Source organism: Sus scrofa, chromosome 14 (genome assembly GCF_000003025.6).
Source record: "Sus scrofa isolate TJ Tabasco breed Duroc chromosome 14, Sscrofa11.1, whole genome shotgun sequence".
In the NCBI taxonomy this organism is placed as follows: Eukaryota; Metazoa; Chordata; class Mammalia; order Artiodactyla; family Suidae; genus Sus; species Sus scrofa.
Window position 1 is genome coordinate 103,398,321 of NC_010456.5, and position 20,771 is coordinate 103,419,091.

General features: G+C 40.0%; 1 protein-coding gene and 1 pseudogene across 1 annotated transcript in view; one reads left to right on the plus strand and one right to left on the minus strand.

Moving 5' to 3' along the window:
- The window catches only part of TNKS2 (tankyrase 2), a 65,407-nt gene that overhangs the window by 1,897 nt on the left and 42,739 nt on the right, over window positions 1-20,771 (plus strand). The window contains exons 2-4 of the mRNA XM_001926556.7: window positions 15,540-15,764; window positions 18,618-18,713; window positions 20,417-20,453. Of these exons, the coding sequence (XP_001926591.3) occupies window positions 15,540-15,764; window positions 18,618-18,713; window positions 20,417-20,453 (358 nt within the window). The remainder of the gene's footprint in view (window positions 1-15,539; window positions 15,765-18,617; window positions 18,714-20,416; window positions 20,454-20,771) is intronic.
- On the minus strand, window positions 12,401-13,566 carry LOC102161122 (annotated as a pseudogene).

Genomic DNA, 20,771 nt, shown 5'->3' on the forward strand with positions numbered 1-20,771 from the left:
TCTCTGAAAATAGTAATATTTGGAGGTTTAAGGTTATGGATTAGCTTCTGATTGACCTTGTTCCTCCCAACCTTCCCACCCTCAGTTCTGTCCCAGCATTTCAAAGTACTTTTTAATGTAGATTTCATGTAGTTTGGTCAGACTGAAAAGGAGAATTTTATTTTAGGAACCAACTCACCCATCATAATTTACCACATACAGGTTAAAAGATTAAGAATTTATGGTATAGGAGTTCCCGTTGTGGCTCAGTGGTTAACGAATACGACCAGGAACCATGAGGTTGCAGGTTCAATCCCTGGCCTTGCTCAGTGGGTTGGGGATCCGTCATTGCCTTGAGCTGTGGTGTAGGTTACAGACGCAGCTCAGATCTGCCATTGCTGTGGTTGTGGTGTAGGCCGGAGGCTACAGCTCTGAGTCGATCCCTAGCCTGGGAACCTCCATATGCCACAGGTGCAGCCCCAGAAAAGACAAAAAGACAAAAAGACAAAAAAAAAAAAAAAAAAAAAATTAAAAGAATTTAAGGTATGAAAGTAACAAAATAAAAAAATTACTGATGGCCTGCATTAAACCTGAGCTTTAAAGCCTTGCATTTAAATCTAGATAGATACTTTTTTAAAAAATTAGTCTTATAAATTTAAGTTAGTAGTTCGATTAATGAGAAAGAACCTGTTTTAATTTTTAAGTAAAATTAAAGGAGTTCCCTAGAGGCCTAGCCGTTAAAGATTCAGCGTTGTCACTGCTGCAGCTTGGGTCATTGCTGTGGTGCAGGTTCCATCCCTGTCCCCAGGAACTCCCACATGCCATGGGCACAGCAAATAAATACGTACATACATCCAGCTGCATTTTCTCTTAATATATGGAGAATACATTTTATAAACTCTTTGTAGGTGGTGAGTTATCAGTCATGCTAATGTGCAGCATGTCTTTGGAAGCTCAGTGTAGGTGGGACTGCGTAGCTGCCTGACCAAGCAGTTTTTTATGTTTGTACATTATAGGGTAAGTGTGGGAGTGGGAAACTCTTTTTCTTTTTTTTTTTTTTTCTGCTAATTAAATTTGTAGGTTTTATGGGGGTAGGCTAGACATGATTTTGTTTTAAGTTTGGTTTTAGTGAAGCAAGTAAAGCATTTATTAGGAGAGAATGTATGTGCAGAGAAAGCACAGGTGGGCTCAAAGAGAGGCAGGGAGGGATAGCCTTGGGCTTTGGGGGTTTAAATCACTTATATGGGGTTTTTGCGTTGATTTCTAAGGAATAGAAATGAGAGATCTGTGCAGACCAAGGAAAATGAATTGTGATATAACAGTTTAGAAAAAAACTTGGTTTGTCCTTTCATCTAAAATATTTAGTTCAGCAAGTTTCTGCTGTGGTGCAGTGGGTTAAGAATCCGACTGCAGCAGCTTGGGTGGCTGCAGAGGTGCAGGTTCAATCCCTGGCCTAGAGCAGTGGGTTAAAGGATTCCAAGTTGCAGCAGCTGTGGCTCAGATTCAGTACCTTGCCTGCCAACTTACATATGCCATGAGGGTGGCTAAAAAAACAAACAAACAAATACTAAGTTCAGTAAAAGGAGTAATCAGTTGCCAGCCCTAAAGGAGTTAAGGTCTTCTGATAATTAAAAAAGTAATCAATATAAACAGGAACTTTTCTCCTATTAGGTGCTTTGTATTATTGTATTAGATTACATTTCTTAGATAAGCATGCTTTCAGAAGTCACTTCTTATGAGAAAAATTGTTTCCTCTTCAGTCCTCCTGCCACCAGCCCCCTGCCTACCCACCCCCACACACACTGAGGGTATGAGTGATTTTTTTGCGACACATCACAAAACTTGTAGAGGCAAGTTGGTGGTGGGGAGACTGCAGCTCCAATTTGCCAAAAGCAGTAGCATCTGAAATTCTTGACAGTATAATCCCTTAGAAAACAGCAGAGTTCAGTAAAGGAGATGGCTTCTCTGAACTTATTTCTGAAAAATGAAGAAAAGGGACGGAAACTTCAGGAGAAAGTCATCTTATTGTCCATCATGGCCAAAGAAAGAAATGCAGAGCATTCTTTAGAATCTTAGAACTTAAGGGGACAGGAGTGAGGGATATAGAATGCCCTGGCTTAAGAATCTTAAATATTCTTTGGGGTGTGCAGAAAGGTGTCATTCTATAGAAAAATAGGCAAAATAATTTATTAGGTTCAAGAAATTCAGGTCCAGAGATGGTGGAAAGATGGTGTGTGTGTGTGTGTGTGTGTGTGTAAAATTGGAGAATGACAGGTTGAAAAAGGATTTGCATTGTTAAGAGTTTAGTGAAACAAGGTAATACTTCTTTTGTATATGTAGTATGTTTTGTTACTGTTCTGTATTTGTAGTATGCTACTCTGCCATGAACTTTGGACTAGTCAAACTTAATTTTGATTACTAAGCATCTGGAATTTATTATACAAGCAGCTGATTTGAAAACTAGAGCTGCTTATTCTCGAGATGAAAGAAGACTAAAGTTAAACAGTGTTGCTGTCTTCACATGTATGTAAGATAGGTAGAAAAGTGAGTGGATACCACTTGTGTGGGCTTGGCAGTCAAAACTAGGGCTAATAGGTGAAAGGTTACGAGAAGTCAGACTGCCTTTAATCTGCTCAACCATGGAATTACCTGGAAATCTCCAACAGTGGCTGGATTGGCATCTTTCAGAGATGTTGTAGGGAGTTCCTGTTGTGGCTCAGTGGGTTGAGAATCCAGTTAATATGCATGAGGATGCAGGTTTGATCCCTGGCCTCGCTCATTGGGTTAAGGATCTGGCGTTGGCTGTGAGCCATGGGGTGGGCCGCAGACATGGCTCAGATCCCGCGGTGGCTGTGGCTATGGTGTAGGCTGGCAGCTGCAGCTCCGATTTGACCCCTAGTCTGGGAACTTCCATATGCTGTGGGTGTGGCCCTAAAAAGACATACCCACACACACACCAAAAAAGAGAGAGAGAGAGATGTTGTAGAAATGATTTCTCTAAAATGTAGGCCATTGGACCAATGCGTCAGAATCTGACTGGTGTAAGAAAGTGGCATGATTCCTCCAGTTGAAGATTTTAACAACTGAGCTACCAAAGGTGTTATAACTTTTGTGATTATCATTGATATCCTTTTCCAGAGTGGTGCTACTGAGGTACCCAATAATGTTTCAAAAGCATTTCCTTCTTTTGTCTGTAGGCCAACGTCATAATTATGGGAGATGTACAAAATGTACCAATATTTTTTACCTAGGACAAAAATTAGAGACTCCTGTTTCCAGGATTGGTTTTTGTTTTGGGGATAATTAAATCCTATATCAGTAGAAAACCCCAATATCAAATAAAGACCAGTCTATTTAGGAATTCACAATTTTTTCTTTTTGACTTGTCAGATCTCTTAGTATATTATCAAGACTTAAGCTACACCTTTTTCCTCAGCCCTTGCTGGATTTAGCGGTAGGCAGTGATTTCAGTAACAACCAGTTTGGAGTACTTGTTTCAATACTGCCACATCCATATTGTCAGAATGCCATCACTCCAGAGGCCCTGGTATCCTTTTCTAAGTCTCGCCAGACTCTCTTTCCCAAGTTGACCTAGGCAAAACTTCTCCATGTATTCCTCATTCTAAAAAAAATATATATGCCGGAGATACTTTTTTCTGGATCTTAGTAAACTAAAGTTAATAGTAAATGAGAAGTTTAAAATGACATCTTTTAGAAAAATCTGACAAGAGTCCTGGCTGTGTAAATCAAGCTGAAGGCTGCTGCTTGATTATCTATTTCCATCTCATAGACCTCAGGAGTCTTCTTCATTTTGTGGCATTTGTTGACATTTACTGTTTCTGAACGTTTCCTTCTGACAAAGCCCTACTTGATGCTAGGCTACCTTTACATTGGCAAGACATCACTGTCATTTCATTTTGGACAGCTGCCTCACCAATGGCCCATTCCACCTTTGAACTATAAAAAAGGGGAGATGGTGGCACTCAGTGAAACTTCCTAAGAGTCTAAGTTGGTTTCTCTGTATTGACTTCCAGTGCTTTACAACTTTTTGGAAGCCATTCAGATAAAAGTATGTTTCCAGTATAGCAGCAAAATATGATACTGTTACAGTAGTCATGGTTGGCAAGACAGTTCCAGAAACTATGGCATCTAGATAGTAATGAAACTTGACAAAAGAGAAATTGAATAGATTGCTTTTGCCAGTTGTCACAAATTATTAACTTCATATTTTCCTTGGGGGTCATTTGCTTACTCTTCCAACAAAATATCAGACATGCACTAAACACGTGTTTATCAAGTCCTCCTATGTGCCAGATACTGGCCTTGGCCAGTGAGCAGAAATGAACAAGATACAATACCTGACATTAAGTAACACAGCTTATTTATTTATTTGGCTGCACCCTCAGCTCGTGGAAGGTCTGTGGGCCAGGGATTGAACCTGCATCACAGTTGCAGCAATGCCTGATCCTTAAGCTGCTGCACCACGCAGGAACTTCCAAGTAACACAGTTTATTAATCAGCAAATTTATTTTCTAGATAAGCCTGTTTTGTTTCACTGTCAGTGCTTTAGATTCATTCATTGTCTCATTTCATCAAGTATTTTGTTTGTTTAAAGATGAGTGCTGTTCCATAATTATAAAATAAACCAGCCATAACTACTAACTGAAGGCTTCTGATTCCTTTATAAAGAGATCCTTAGGATATGGAGATTGGCACTTACTCTAAGAATATGCCTATTCATGTTTTACTTGACCAGCGAGAACATGATCAGAATATATCTTGCAAAGCTATTTTTTTCTTCCAAGAAATAAGTACCTAACAGAAGTGCTTTGAACTATTCTTGAGATCATAAGAATGGGGATTTCAGGGGTTCCCATCATGGTGAAGTGGAAACAAATACGAGTAGGAACCATGAGGTTTCGGTTCCATCCCTGGCCCCGCTCAGTGGGTTAAGGATCTGGCGTTGCCATGAGCTGTGGTGTAGGTTGCAAATGTGGCTCACATCTGGCATTGCTGTGGCTGTGGTGTAGGCCGGTAGCTTTATCTTCTATTGAAAGCCTGGAAACCTCCATATGCCTCAGGGGTGGCCCTAAAAAGCAAAAAAAAAAAAGAATGGGGGTTTCATTAGGGATTGGCCTCAGTTTGGGAAGCCACTTAAATCTAAAGGTTTCACCAAACTTCCAAAGTAGATTTTAAAGGCTGGAATAAATGCCTACTGACCTCTCTAAATAATGCTCTTTCATGTCAAGAAGTGGCTTCAAACATTAAAAATCTCAGACTCTTTATCTACTCTTAGGATAGCAGCATGACCTCTGACACATATTGTAGTCCTTACACTGTGACTTGGAAAACATGCCAGTTTCCTGATGGGTTTTAGACATCGTAATGGCTAGAGAATCATGTTGATAGTTTCTGAGGTAGAAGTCATCTGTGTCTTGGACTGTTAGTAACTATATAGATGAAATCATCTTAACCTTTTCTAACCATATCATTTCCTAAGCTAAAACTTCAATTTCAGTGTTTCATCATACACATCAGTATTGATTCTAACTCTGGCTTGAAGCAACTGTCTCTTCCCAATGATTCTTTTCTCTCTCTCTCTCTCTTTCTTTCTTTCTTTCTTTCTTCCTTTCTTTCTCTTTCTTTCTTTCTTGGGCCACACTTGCAGCATATGGAGGTTCCTGGGCCAGGGGTTGAATTGGAGCTACAGCTGCTGGCCTATGCCTTGGCCATAGTAATGCGGGTTCCAAGCTGTATCTGCTACCTATGCTGTAGCTTACGGCAACACCAGATCCTTAACCCAAAGCAAGGCCAGGGATCAAACCCACATCCTCATGGATACTATGCAAGGCTCTTAACCCACTGAACCACAACTTCCCAGTGATATTTTAACAAAACACTACTGTGGACCTTTTTTCAGGGTGATCACTGATCTTTGGGACAGATATCTTCCTAATTTGACACTATCTCTTATAACAACTAGATGTTAAACTCCAGCTATTTCTTGTCTTGTCTTGTCTTTTTAGAACTGCACCAGCGGCATATGGAAGTTCCCCGGCTAGGGGTCAAATCGGAGCTGCAGCTGCCAGCCTAAGCCACAACCACAGCCACACCAGAAACGAGCCACATCTGCAACCTGCACCACAGCTTATGGCAATGCCAGATCCCTAACCCCTCAAGGAAAGCTAGGGGTCGAACCCAAATCCTCATGGATACTAGTCAGGTTCATCACCACTGTGCCACAATAGGAACTCCTACTCCAGCTATTTCTGTGCCAACTTCACACTCCTTTTTTGGGAAGTTACTCTGTAAGTCACCACTTTGATTACTTCAAATGTGTTGATTTCTACTGAAGAAATAATGATCCTTCTCAAAGTGCTTGGGTACATGAAGTAACTTTCCAAAGGAAGAGGTACCTTTACTAATTTTTCTTTATTCTGATTCCTTTTCTCTTGATCTCCAACTTAAGTCTTTTCTGAAAGCATTTCTTCAAGATGGGTGCTGAATGACTGAGATGTCAGAACCACTGATCGGGGCAGCTGTGGGTGGCTCACTTGGGGAGGGCAGTGTGATCAACAGTTCCCAGGCTGTGATAAGGAAGGTTCGAGTCAGAGCGTAGTGGCAGCAGATTTGGCCTTTCCCTCCTTGAAATTTTCCCTCTTGGCTTCTGCAGTACCATTCTTAGTTTTACTTCTCAGTCTCCTTTTCTCATACCATAATGTATTCAGCAAATTGCCGTGTAGCCCACAGTGTGAAGGACATTGGGGAAGTAATGATGAACTAAGATAGACATTGGTCCAACTCTTTATGGAACTTAAAAAAGTTCAGGAGATAGCTACTGAACAGTAATTACAGATTTTAATAAGTGCCGAGGGATGCTGCTATGGATAACAAAGACAATCCCTGTGGGGTTTTTTTGTTTTTGTTTTTTTTCCTGGAACTTACATTCTAGTGGAGGAGAGGGGGAAACCAGCTGAATTGAATGTGTGGGTGTGCAGAATGGACTGCTTTAAATAGGATCATCAGGGATGGCCTCCTTAAGGTGGAGACATTTAAACAAATTTGATAATGAGTAGAAATAAGGAAGCAAAGGGCAAGGGAGAAGCAGTCCAAGCAGACAGGTGACATGTACCACTGAAGTCATGTTGGCATCCTTAACTGAAAGAAAGCTGGATGGTAGCTCAGAAAGGAAAGAGTGATATGAAACAAATTTTGTAAAGTAGATAATGGCCAGTTCATGTAGCAGGCCTTGTAGGCCATACTAGTGTGATTAAATTTTATTCAAAGAACATCAGTGGAAAAAGCCCATGAATTATTTTAAACAGGACTATGATGTGATTGTTTTTATTTGCTTATTTATTTTTGTCTTTTTGCCTTTTCTAGGGCCGCTTCCCATGGCATATGGAGGTTCCCAGGCTAGGGGTCCAACTGGAGCTGTAGCCACCCGCCTACACCACAGCCACAGCAACGTGGGATCCGAGCCACATCTGTGACCCACACCACAGCTCACGGCACCACCAGATCCTTAACCTACTGAGCAAGGCCAGGGATCGAACCCACAACCTCATGGTTCCTAGTCAGATTTGTTAACCACTGAGCCACAACAGGAACTCCTGATGTGGTTGTTTTTAAAAGATTACTTGGGACAGAGTAGAAATGAGAAGCCAGTTAGAAAACTTTTGCAATAGTTCAGGCTAGAGACAAGGGTGGTTAGGTTGGGACAGCGTCAGTGGAAATGAAGAGAAGGTAGGAACATGTTGAATCTGAGATGCCTTTGAAATATAAGGTGGAGATAATGTCCAGTAAACAGTTTGGAATTCAGGTGAAAAGTCTAGACTGGAGATTTAAATTTGCAGGTTGTGTATCTAGATGGTATCTAGGTAGTACTTAAAGTCATAGGAAAAGATGAGATAATCTTAAGAGGGGAGAAGAGGGTAGAGAACTAAATCTTTTTTTTTTTTTTTTTTTTTTGTCTTTTTGCCATTTCTTGGGCCGCTCCCATCGCATATGGAGGTTCCCAGGCTAGGGGTTGAATCAGAGCTGTAGCCACCGGCCTATGCCAGAGCCACAGCAATGTGGGATGCGAGCCGTGTCTACAACCACAGCTCACGGCAATGCCGGATCCTTAACCCACTGAGCAAGGCCAGGGATCGAACCTGCAACCTCATGGTTCCTAGTCAGATTTGTTAACCACTGAGCCATGACGGGAACTCCGAGAACTGAATCTTGAGGAATTCTTGCATTTAAAAATTACATGAAATAAGCAAGAAATCCCCACAGAGATAGGACATGTCCAAAACTTGAATTCGTCTTCTGCCATGAACCTATTTTGTCTACAGCCTTCCCCATCTGAGTTGATACCAACTTCACCACTCCATTTGTTAGTTCGGAAGACTTGGAGTCATCCATGACTCCTCTCTTGCCCCTCCCCTCTCTTACCTCCTCACCCCACATCCAGTCTGTGAGCAAACTGTGCTGGCTTTACCTTCAGAGAGCCACTTAATATTCTGACAAGTGCTACCATATAATGGTCTAAACCACCATAATCTCTCATCTACTACCTGAACCCCCTTAAAACTAGTCTCAAAGCAACAGCCAAAGGGTACTTTTCAAATGTAAGTCATATTATGTAATTGACCAGCTCAAAACTCTACAGTGACTCTCCATTTTCCTGACAGTAAAAAAGCCAGAGTTCTTAGAGCCATCCTCAAGTCTTTCTAGCTGTTTCTCATTTCTTCTAACCTCATCTCCCACCATGCTACCCTTTCTCTCTCAGTTCCAGTCACTCTGGGCCTTCTTATTTCTGGTCAATAAGGCTTACTTGCTTTCACGTCTTTAATCAAATGTCACCATCTCTAAAAGGCCTATGGTGATCTCCCTAGTCCACTTTATGACCCCCCCACTTTACTCACCCTTATGACTTCTTAGTCTATTCTTTTTCTAATTACCTCCTGATATACTTATTTTGTGCATTTATTGTTCATCTCCCCTACCTCCATAGAAGTTCCTCAAAGGCAGAGATTTGGTCTGCTTTGTACAGTAGTATGTCCCAGGCACCCAGAAAAGTGTCCATTACATAGTTGATGTTCCTTTATTGCTTAGGAAGTGAATGGAGGAGACAAGAAAAACCAGTAGTGTGGAAACTCTGGAGAAGATATTTTGCAGAGGAGGTAGTAGCCATCCAGTGTTGCTAAGAGGCCTAGTCAGATGGGGACAGACATATGTCCTTTAGGTTTGGCAACGTGGAGATTGTAGGTGACCTTGATGAAAGCAGTTGTACGGAAGAAACAACACTGAATTTTGGAAATAGAGAATTGATGACAATCCTTAGAGGTTTGAATATTCAGGGAGCAGAGGAATGGGTGAATTCAGGAAGAATATTTTTAATAAAATGGAAGATATAGAATATGTTTACATACTATTAGGAATGATCTGGTGGAGATTGATGGGGAAAGAGCGAAGACCTTGAGAATAAGACAGGGTACTGCCGTGCAAGCTAGGATTGATCTTTGATAACAGTACACTTATTTCAACAAAACAGAAAACTAGTGCTCTCTAGTCAATTTCATTCATTTTTCACACATGGCTTCAGACACCATTCTTGTGGTGGTGACTTCAGAATGTCAGCCTCTAGTTTAGACTAATTTCCTTTGTTCAAAATCCACAGAACCTTCTACTTACTGGGCATTTGTTCCTCAGGCTGGTCATTTCCAAAAACAATCTTATCTCCCAAAACATCCTGTTTTACTTTGTATCTGATAGTCCTCCTCCATACCTTATCTAGTTTCCCTAAATTAAAGAAGTCACCAGATAGTGTCAGTTTTCTCTTTTCTCCTTAGTTATTCCTGGCAACATTGTGTGTAGTAGCAAAAGATTAGAAACAACCTGACTACTCATGGGGAAGGAACTAAAAGAACTAGTGAAATTGTGATACTTGAAATCAATAAAATATGTGCTGATAGTTGATTTCTAGGATGTTACTAGGGTTTTGTTTTGTTTAAGGAAGATGCAGAACAGAATATGTGTGTGTGTGTGTGTGTGTGTCTAAGTATTTGCTTGTCCTTCAGTATTTTTCATACCCATTCTAAAGGTTACATCTGGAATAGAGGGATAATTCCCTTTGGGTCTTTGTGAAGGAGAAGGAGAATTCAGCCTAAATAGTACTGTTTTAAATTGAATTCAGTTAATTTACAGCTCTATGAGTGCCAGCTGTGTACCAGGCATTGGGTATTTTTGCAGTGAACAGGACATATGTTGGAATTTTATATAAGATTTCGTTAGGAAATGCTCACTCAAAAAGATCTTATGCACCGCTATGTTCATCACAGCATTCTTTCTTTCTTTTTTTAATTGAAGTATAGTTCATTTACAGTGTTTCTGGTGTATAGCAAAGTAATTCAGTTTTATGTGTGCATGTATTCTTTTTCATTATAGTTTATTACAAAATATCTAATATAGTTCCCTGTGCTATACAGTAGGACTTTCTTGTTTATCAGTTTTATATATAGTAGTTTGTATTTGCTAGTCCCAAACTCCTAACTTATCCCCACTTTTCCCCTTCGGTAACCGTAAGTTTGTTTTCATGTCTGTGAGTCTGTTTCTGTTTTGTAATAAGTTCATCTATAACATATTTTAGTTTCCACATGTTAGTGATATCATATGATAATTGTCTTTGACTGATTTCACTTAGTATGATAATCTCTAGGTCCGTCCGTATTGTTGCAAATGGCGTTATGTCATTCTTTTTTTTTTTTTTTTTTTTTTTTTTGGTCTTTTGAGTGCTGCACCTGTGGCATATGGAGGTTCCCAGGCGAGTGGTCAAATCTGAGCTGTAGCCTCTAGCCTACACCATAACAACACAGGATCCAAGCCTCATCTATGACATATACCACAGCTCATGGTAATGCTAGATCCTTTAACCCGCTAAGTGAGGCCAGGGATGGAACCTGTGTCCTCATGAATGCTAATCAGATTTGTTTCTGCTGAGCCATGACAGGAACTCCTATTTCATTCTTTTTTATGGCTGCGTAGTATTCCACTGTGTGTATGTGTATGCGTGTGTACACACGCACACACACAACCCATCTTTTTTTTTTTTCTAGATTGGAAACCATGAACTTTTTTGCTTTTGTCTTTTTGTCTTTTTGCCATTTCTCGGGCCACTTCCATGGCATATACATATACACACACACGCACACACACAACCCATCTTTTTTTTTTCTAGATTGGAAACCATGAACTCTTTTGTTTTTGTCTTTTTGTCTTTTTGCCATTTCTCGGGCCACTTCCATGGCATATGGAGGTTCCCAGGCTAGGGGTCGAATCAGAGCTGTAGCCCCAGCCTACGCCAGAGCCACAGCAACACGGGATCTGAGCCATGTCTGTAACCTACACCACAGCTCACGGCAACTCTGGATCCTTAACCCACTGAGCAAGGCCAGGGAGGATCGAACCCGCAACCTCGTGGTTTCTAGTCAGATTTGTTAACCACTGAACCACGACAGGAACTCCTGGAAACCATGAAATTTTATTGACATCAGCTACATGACTTTTCTCAGTAGCCGTATGGTATTGCATAAAGTGGCGTTACCAAAGAAAACAGTACCACTGATTAGACTTAGCAGTATTCCCCCCCCCCAAGGTGGCTTAGAGAGAGTTCATTATAGTCACAAACTAATACATAAAACATTTAAAATTTTGATCTAAGTTTTTTCCTATCCTCCCACACTTGAAAGGTATCTCATGGACACCAATTTCCCAATCCTACCTATCATTACTAGCTTACAAACCTTAAGGCTAGTAACCCTCATCTCATTTAATGTTCAGTTTCCATCAGTTTCAGTATATACCAGTATAAATACCATGACTACTTTGCAGTATTCTACAGATCTGAATCATGGGATTGAACCACAAATTCCACCTTTTATGTGACCTTCAGTGGTACCATGGAGGCCAAGGCAATTTAATTTAGGTTTACCAGGATTCATTTCATTTTAAGAGAATCCTCTTGGAACAGGTTTATTCACTTCTCTTAAAAATGGTGGCATTCTTTTACTTTTCTCACTTTTGAATCAGCAGTTATATAAACAGATTAGATTAAGTCTAAAAACATGGGCCTCAGTCAACTTTCATTATTTTTCTGCATATGATCATGATAACGGATTAGGACATCCTTTACATTTTAAAGAATTCAATTTATAGTTTGTCCCTGCCCAAATCCATAAAAACAGCCACTTTTAAAGTAAATTAGCAGACCATTGCATCACCCCCAGTGAAGCTGTAGGTTTCATCACATGCACCAGCAAATCTGCATGGCTAGTTTTTGCCTCTTTTACAGAATTTTACACCTGTTATTGCAAACAGCATTTTAAACAGACATCAGCTCCCTAATAAAAGCAAGGCATTTCCTTTATTAGAAACAAGATACACCGTCACTTAAAATCTTCAAACATTATTGTACTTTAACTTTGAAAATTTGACCATGCATTCAGTGAAACAATATGCAGACAACTAGTTTTAACAGACAAATTAAAAAACACTTCTAAGCAGACATGAATGTCCTGAATTGTTTATTAGGTAAGAATTTTACAAACATTACTTGGATTAGCAGTAATGGTGGAGCTGGAGAGTATTGGCGCCTTCTCCAAGCTGCATGGCCAGAACCACCAATAGTCTGGTGGAACTTGTGGCCCTTCTCGAGGCCTCGGCTCTTTCTGCCTGCAGAATTCAGCCCTCACATCTCCCTATGCTTGTGAACTGGTTTGGTGATCCACTGGGTGTCAGGATTTCTTCTGACAGCTTTATGGAAGGAATCAATGAATTTGTACATAGAATCTTCACCAACCCAGTAAGAATTCAGGACCTTCAGAACCCCACAGTGGTGTCCAGCTCGCTCCTCGGCAACAGACTGAAGGCTTTGAGCAAACTTTAGCTGGTTGACACCATGGTGGACAGGCTTGCCATTGGTGGCACCCTTAGGAACTGGGCATTTGCGGCCACCGCGGTGCACACAAATCCGATATATGACATAACCTTCCTTGGCCTTGTACCCCAGCCTACTTGCTCTGTCGGGCCGGGTGGGGCAGGGTGCCCTGTGGAAGGCGGAGAGCTGGTGGTACTGCCAGCAGCGTACCTGGAGGAGAAAGCACATTATGTCAGACTGCTTCTTCCTCCATAGCTCTTGGATGTACTTGTATGCGCCCATTTCAGCTTACTTGATGGCTGCCGCCAGATGGAAAGGCACACCACATCTTCTTTGTCTACCTGTTGATGGATATTTAGGTTGCTTTCATATGGCTGTTGGAGGTAGTACCATTGCAGCATTATTTACAATAGCCAAGACATGGAAAAAACCGAAGTGTTTATCGAGGGGTGTATGGATAAAGAAAACGTAGTGTATATACATAATGGAATATAATTCAGCCATAAAAAAGAATGAAATCTTGCCATTTGTGGAAACGTGAGTGGACTTTGAGGGCATTATGCTATGTGAAATAAGTTAGCCAGAGATCAACAAACTCCAAGATCTCACTTAGGTGTGAAATCTTAACAAAATAAAACAAAAAATCCAAACACACAGATACAGAGAACAGACTGGTGATTGCCAGAGGTGGGGGGGATGGGCACAATGAGTGAAGATGGTCATAAGATACAAATTTCCTTTAAATAGAATTCCTTATGGAGTTCCTGTCATGGCGCAGTGGTTAACAAATCCAACTAGGAACCATGAGGTTGCAGGTTCAATCCCCGGCCTTGCTCAGTGGGTTAATGATCTGGCATTGCCGTGAGCTGTGGTGTGGGTTGCAGACACTGCTTGGATCTGGCATTGCTGTGGATGTGGTGTGGGCCGGTGGCTACAGCTCCGATTAGACCCCTAGCCTGGGAACCTCCATATGCCACAGGAGTGGCCCTAGAAAAGGCAAAAAATTAATTAATTAATTAATTAATTAAATAGAATGCCTTCTTATAAAATAAGTCCTGGGGATATAATGTACAGCATGGTGGCTATAGTTAATAATACTGAATTATATATTTGAAAGTTGCTAAGAGAGTCTATCTAAAAAGTTCTCATCACAAGTTTAAAAAATTGTAACTGTGTGGTGATAGATGCTAACCAAATTTATTGTGTCCCTGTTGCACACATAGCAAAACCTGAAACTAAATATAACCTTATATTTCAGTTAGATCTCAATTTTTTGAAAGCACCCCCCCCCCCAATAAAGATTTCATTAAAATCTGTTGCCTGGAAGCAGCTTAAAAAACTCTAGTCTGTAGGATAAAGTCAAGACGCCACCTTAGTGTGACATGTAAGTTTCTTCATCTGGCTTCTGCTTAAATCTGTGTGCTGACTGTTGTGAATGATTTTGCTCTTTCATGCATCCATGCCTGTTTACATTTTGTTTCTTCTACTTATGATCTTCCCTTGCTTAGCTTTTTCCCATTCTCCACCTCTCCTCTCCTCTCTGTTCATTCTAACGACCCCTTAATTTTTCTGTAAGCCTTCAGCCTAGATGTTATCACTGGAATCTTTTCTGGGATGTTCCTTCCTAGTCTCTGCTTTCTGCTAGTTTAGGTATTCATGTCTTTGAACTCTAGTGGCATTTTATGTATACCTCTTTTATGACAGTTATGTATATTGAAATTATTGGTTCTTAATGTTTCTCTACATCTTAAATTGTAAGCTCTTGGAGGATAGAGAGAATCAAAGATACTCATCTCTATGTTATAGAGCCTAGAAATATTTAGATGAAATAAAGAATCCAGTTAATCTCTTGAATCATCTAACTGTTCCCTCAGCTGCAACCAGACCAGCGCCAGACATACACCTTGGAAAGACTGTATGTCACTCACTGCTTTCTGATTCAGCTCCACTCTGGTCTTTCTTAGGACTACATTCAGGCCTGGTGATTTTAAGAATATTTTGGTCAAATTTCACATGAGTGAGGTCTTCTCTCTCTCTGTCCCAATACACACATATACTTACCTCCCCATCTGCTTTAACATATGCCTGAAGTCCTTTTCTTTTCACAGTTAACTGTAAAAAGATTTTAGGTGCTATTGTGTGGGAATGGTATGAGATTAAAACTCTCATACTGAATTTGTGAAGCAGTATAAATGAGTTATCAGACTTTTTTTTTTTTTTTTTTTTTTTTAATGGAGCCAGTTGCAGCAGAACTATGGGACATGGGTTTCTAAAAGAGGCTTCCTACCTAGGAAGAAGTTGCTTGTGTTGTGCAAAGTGGCAAAGTAAGGGCTTCTTTGAAGACACCTGATTTCATACTTTGCCTCTATCTTCACTACATAGACAAATATAAACTTTTCTGCTGCTATCTTACAGTCTCCCAGTTTAATAGAAACATGTTATGAGATATGGAAAAGGGATTCTGGAGAGACCCTTTGGTTTTCCCATTAAGATTAGCTAGTGATATATTTCACCTTTTCACCAGTGAATTCTTGAGTTAGTGAATCTGCTACTATTTTTGCATAACTTGTACTTAGTGATTCGAATTTGATGTATTTTCTCTGGAGAACTTAAATATGGATAATTCATTTTCTTCTAGGTTTTGGACGGAAAGATGTAGTTGAATATTTGCTTCAGAATGGTGCAAATGTCCAAGCACGTGATGATGGGGGGCTTATTCCTCTTCATAACGCATGTTCTTTCGGTCATGCTGAAGTAGTCAATCTCCTTTTGCGACATGGTGCAGACCCAAATGCTCGGGATAATTGGAATTATACTCCTCTCCATGAAGCTGCAATTAAAGGAAAGATTGATGTTTGCATTGGTAAGACTTTTTTTTTTTTTTTTTTTTTTTTGTCTTTTGTCTTTTGTTGTTGTTGTTGTTGTTGCTATTTCTTGGGCCGCTCCCGCGGCATATGGAGGTTCCCAGGCTAGGGGTCGAATCGGAGCCATAGCCACCGGCCTACGCCAGAGCCACAGCAAGGCGGGATCCGAGCCGCGTCTGCAACCTACACCACAGCTCACGGCAACGCCGGATCGTTAACCCACTGAGCAAGGGCAGGGACCGAACCCGCAACCTCATGGTTCCTAGTCGGATTCATTAACCACTGCGCCACCATGGGAACTCCAAACTTTTTTTTTTTTTTTTTTTTTTTTGTCTTTTTTGCCATTTCTTGGGCCACTGCCGCGGCATATGGAGGTTCCCAGGCTAGGGGTCTAATCAGAGCTGTAGCCACCAGCTATGCCAGAGCCACAGCAACACGGCATCCGAGCCGAGTCTGCGGTAAGACTTTTTACATTTCAGCGTTTTTCTGAAATAGTTTGTTATTATTCTCAATCTAAATTGAATTCGTTTGTTAATGTGATCAAATTCTGCCAGGCCTAATTTAAATATTTAAGAACACTTTGTGATTAATTGGATCACAGTTTACTGAGTGTCTTTTTTGTGTGTGGTACTGAGCTTAAATTCTTTAGAGAACAGAAGTTCTCGTTGTGGCTCAATGGCCCCATATAGTGTCCATGAGGATGTGGGTTCAATCCCTGGCCTGCTCAGTGAGTTGAGGGTCTGGTGTTACCGCAAGCCACGGCATAGTTCACAGATGCTGCTAGGATCCTGCATTGCTGGGGCTGGGGCCTAGGCCGGCACCTGCAGCTCCAGTTTACATATACTGCAGGTGTGGCTGTAAAAAGAAAAAAAAAATTTAGCAGACTACTAGAACATTTCTCCTCTCTAGAAGTGTGAATTCTCTTGAGAATAACACACACAAAGAACCAGACGGAGGCCATGTAGAAGTGAACAGTGTTAGAGGATCATGAGTGCAGAGACTGCACTGGAGTTGAGTCCTTCCTTCCTGAGCCTTTCCAGGAAGTATTGGGGAGAAATGTTGAAAGGTAAGTAGTGACTTTGTTAAGGAGCTTGATGTTAGGTAGGTAGTGTGGAATCATTGGCTTTTTTTTTTTCCCCCAGCTGTGGCCTATGGAAGTGCATCAGAGTAGTGACAATGCTGGATCCTTTAACTCTAGGCCTCAATGATGACTTTTAAGGAGAGGACAGTGTGATGAGAGTAGTATATTTTAGAAAGAGTGATCTGGGAGAGGGCTGAGTAGAATAGATGGCATTACAGAGATTAGCTCAGAAGCGTAGAATAATGCAGATTATAAATGATGAAGGCATGAAGTAGGGTGGTTGGAGGAGAATAGAAATTGTAGAATAAGTAAAGGAGCATTTGAAGGAAAAATTATTGGGGCTCTGTGTTAGACTTAGGTTGTTCTTTCTCCCCCCACCTCTCCCTGCCAAACCCCAAATCACTTTATGTTAAAGTCACCATCTTAGTGTAAATTAGGTAATCTATAAAAATAACTGAAGGATTACCTAGTAACCTCTGTCTAGTTGCTTCCTATGTATTAAGTTGCTGCTGCCCTCTGCTCCAAATTGAGATGTATTGTAAGGAAAAGATGCATACCAGATTTCAAAGACTTAGAACAAAAAAAGGGAATGCAAAATATCTCCATTTTATTTTGCTTATAGTGTAAATATTGAAATGACAGTATATAGGTATATTGGGTTAAATAATGTTAAAATTAATATAACCTGTTTCTTTTTATTTTTATAATGTGGAAACTTTAAAATTACTTTTATGGCTCACATTTTGTTTCTGTTGAACATCACTGTTGTAGATAGGAGTAGAGTGGAGTGAACATTAACCCTGTCAAAGAACAGGAGCTGAGCTTCCCATTTGGCATGTATTTGCCTGTATTTCCTTAGCTCCTTATTTATAGAATGTGCTGGAATGTCTTTATATAACCAATAACATTATGTACAGAGGATGGCACAAGTCTTCTCTTTTTATGTGCTTTGGGTTGTAATGTAGCTTTTTTTTTTTTTTTTTGCTTTTTAGAGCCGCACGCATGTCAAATGGAACGTCCCAGGCTAGGGGTCAAATTGGAGCTGCAGGTGCCGGCCACAGCTCTAGCAGCTGTGGGATCTGAGCTGCGTCTGCAGCCTGCACCAGAGCTCACAGCAACACTGGATCCCGAACCTACTGAGCAAGGCCAGGGATCGAATCTGTATCCTCATGGATACTAGTTGGATTTGTTTTCTCTGGGCTACTAAGGGAACCCCCTGCAATGTAGCATTTTTGATTGGGGCTTCGTTAACTCTATAGAGATGTGGGGAATTTTTTGTTTTTTTCTTCTATCTCTATTTTTAACTTTTTTTAAGAATTTATTTGAGGTGGGGTTTTTTGTTTGCCTGTTTTTTTGTTTTTAATCCTACAGATCCCTGTTCCTGGGCTATTCATAGCTTTAGAAATTTCATTTCCTGTTATGATAATATTATCTTTCTAAGATAGGCAGTGTTCATTTGGAATGAGAAAACAGAAAACAAGCTTTCAAGTAAACTTGTCTTTTTTTAGTTCCTTATGCACTCTATCTGTCCTTAGTCACTTGTCTAACAAAAATCTGACATTGAGCTTAGGGGACCTTTATTAAATGTATCTAATACATTAAATAATGGAATATTTTATATATTCTTCAGAATACATTTACCATATTATCAGGATATGTGAAAAAAATATTTAAATAACTTTGAGAGTCAAGACCAGAATTTTTTGAGAAAATGATTTGCTAAAATCAAATTGTCACAATTACTGTTTTGAAAGGTAATGTTATTTTGCAGTGCTCCTACAGCATGGAGCCGAGCCAACCATCCGAAATACAGATGGAAGGACAGCATTGGATTTAGCAGACCCATCTGCCAAAGCAGTGCTTACTGGTAAGTCTCTGTACTCTTGTGAGTATTCTGGAAAGAATATGAAGAATGAGCTTGCTAGGAAGATAGACAGTTTCCTGCAGTTAATGACCTCAACTAGATTTTTTAAATAGTGTCAGTTCAGTTGCTAGTCTTTTCTGTGTCTGGACAGTTGACATTTGATTCTTGTCTAAGAAAGGTAAAGCTTTTTTTCTTTTGTGTGTGTGTTTAAAGTTGTGATTCCTGCCTTTTTGGTGGCAGAAGCAATAGATAATTGTGTGTTACTAACCATTCCTTTGCTTTTCTAAACAAAATTCTGGGCACACCCGTTTCAGTACCATGAAGAGTGCCAGTTACTGTGCTCTACTAGAGCATATTCATGTCCTTGGAGCCTATTAAGATACATAAGGCCAAGTTTAGGTTTATTTTAGACTGTCAAGCTTTTTTGTATGGTGGTATCTACCTCACATGTTTTCTCCCTTATCAGAGTGTTTCTTCATAAGCAACTCTCTACTATATTATTTTCTGAATTTTTGTATACTGCATAACTAACCATGTAGAACCCTGTCTAATAGTCAAGAGTCATGGGAGTTCCCCTCGTGGCGCAGTGGTTAACGAATCTGACTAGGAACCATGAGGTTGCGGGTTCGATCCCTGGCCTTGCTCAGTGGGTTAAGGATCCGGCGTTGCCGTGAGCTGTGGTATAGGTTGCAGACGCGGCTCAGATCCAGCGTTGCTATGGCTCTGACAGGCTGGCGGCTACAGCTTCGATTCAACCCCTTGTCTGGGAACCTCCATATGCCGCGGAAGTGGCCCTAGAAAAGACAAAGACCAAAAAAAAATAATAATAATAATAGTCAAGAGTCTGAGGGGCTCTGTTGTGAGCTCTTGTGCTTGGACTTTGTGATATTTCTTCTCTGTTACTGAGAAGATTTAGACTAGTCCCCCAAAAGGGTTCTAAAAAAATGAGCTGTTATTGTAACTAACAACTCAGTGATCGTTTCCTCCTTCATTATTCCATGCTATTCCCTAGTTTTATCTTTTTAAAAAATCTTGGGGCTCAAAAGAGCCTTACGCAACAATCCATACACAATTTGTATTGGACACCAGTTAGGATTTTGTTTAAGCAAATCAGTAAACATTATTATTGTACTTTAAATTGTATTAATTTAAAGTTTTATTTTAGTATAGAAAAATCTTCTGAATTCATAAAAATTCAATGGTTATGTTCATTTGGTAATGCTGTAGAGTATCTTTTATAATTTCTGTAATATTGGTATTTTAAATTTTGTTTTATTTTTATTTTGAATGAAGTTGTGGATGCATTTTGCCCGTTAAATAACATTGGTTTTAGGAAATTTGAGAAGGAAAAAAAAGAGGAAAAGATCACCACTTAAGACAGACTTTTGTTAAAATTTTGGTTTATTTCCTTCTTGGCTTTCCTTTTTCCGTGCATATTATTTTCATACAGTTGTGGTCGTATTTTGTTTTATAACATTGAATCATTTTTTTCCACTTTAATAGCACAGATATTCCATGTTCTCCATATAAATATTTTTAAGCTGCATAGTATTCTGTTGATTAACCATTCTCCATTTCTTGGAAATTTACTTATAAATTTTTCTATTTTGAATATAGTTCAGTGAGCATCTTTATGTGTAAAACTGGCATTACTTTTTAATAATTTATTTTTTTAATTTCTGCTCTTTTGTTTTTCTAATTCACAGGTGAATATAAGAAAGATGAACTCTTGGAAAGTGCCAGGTATGTACTAGTGTTATAAATATGTACCATCAGAGTTCCTATTGTGGCTCAGTAGGTTACAAACCTGACTAGTATCCATGAGGATGTGGGTTCAAACCCTGGCCTTGTTCAGTGGGTTAAGGATCTGGCATTGCTGTGATCTATGGTGTAGGTCACAGACCTGGCTTGGATCCCTCGTTGTTGTGGCTGCGGTGTAGGCTGGCAGCTGCAGCTCTCATTTTACCGCTAACCTGGGAACTTACGTATGCTGCGGGCACAGCCCTGGAAAGCAAAAATAAATAAATAAATATGTACCATAAATACTCCATTATTTATTTA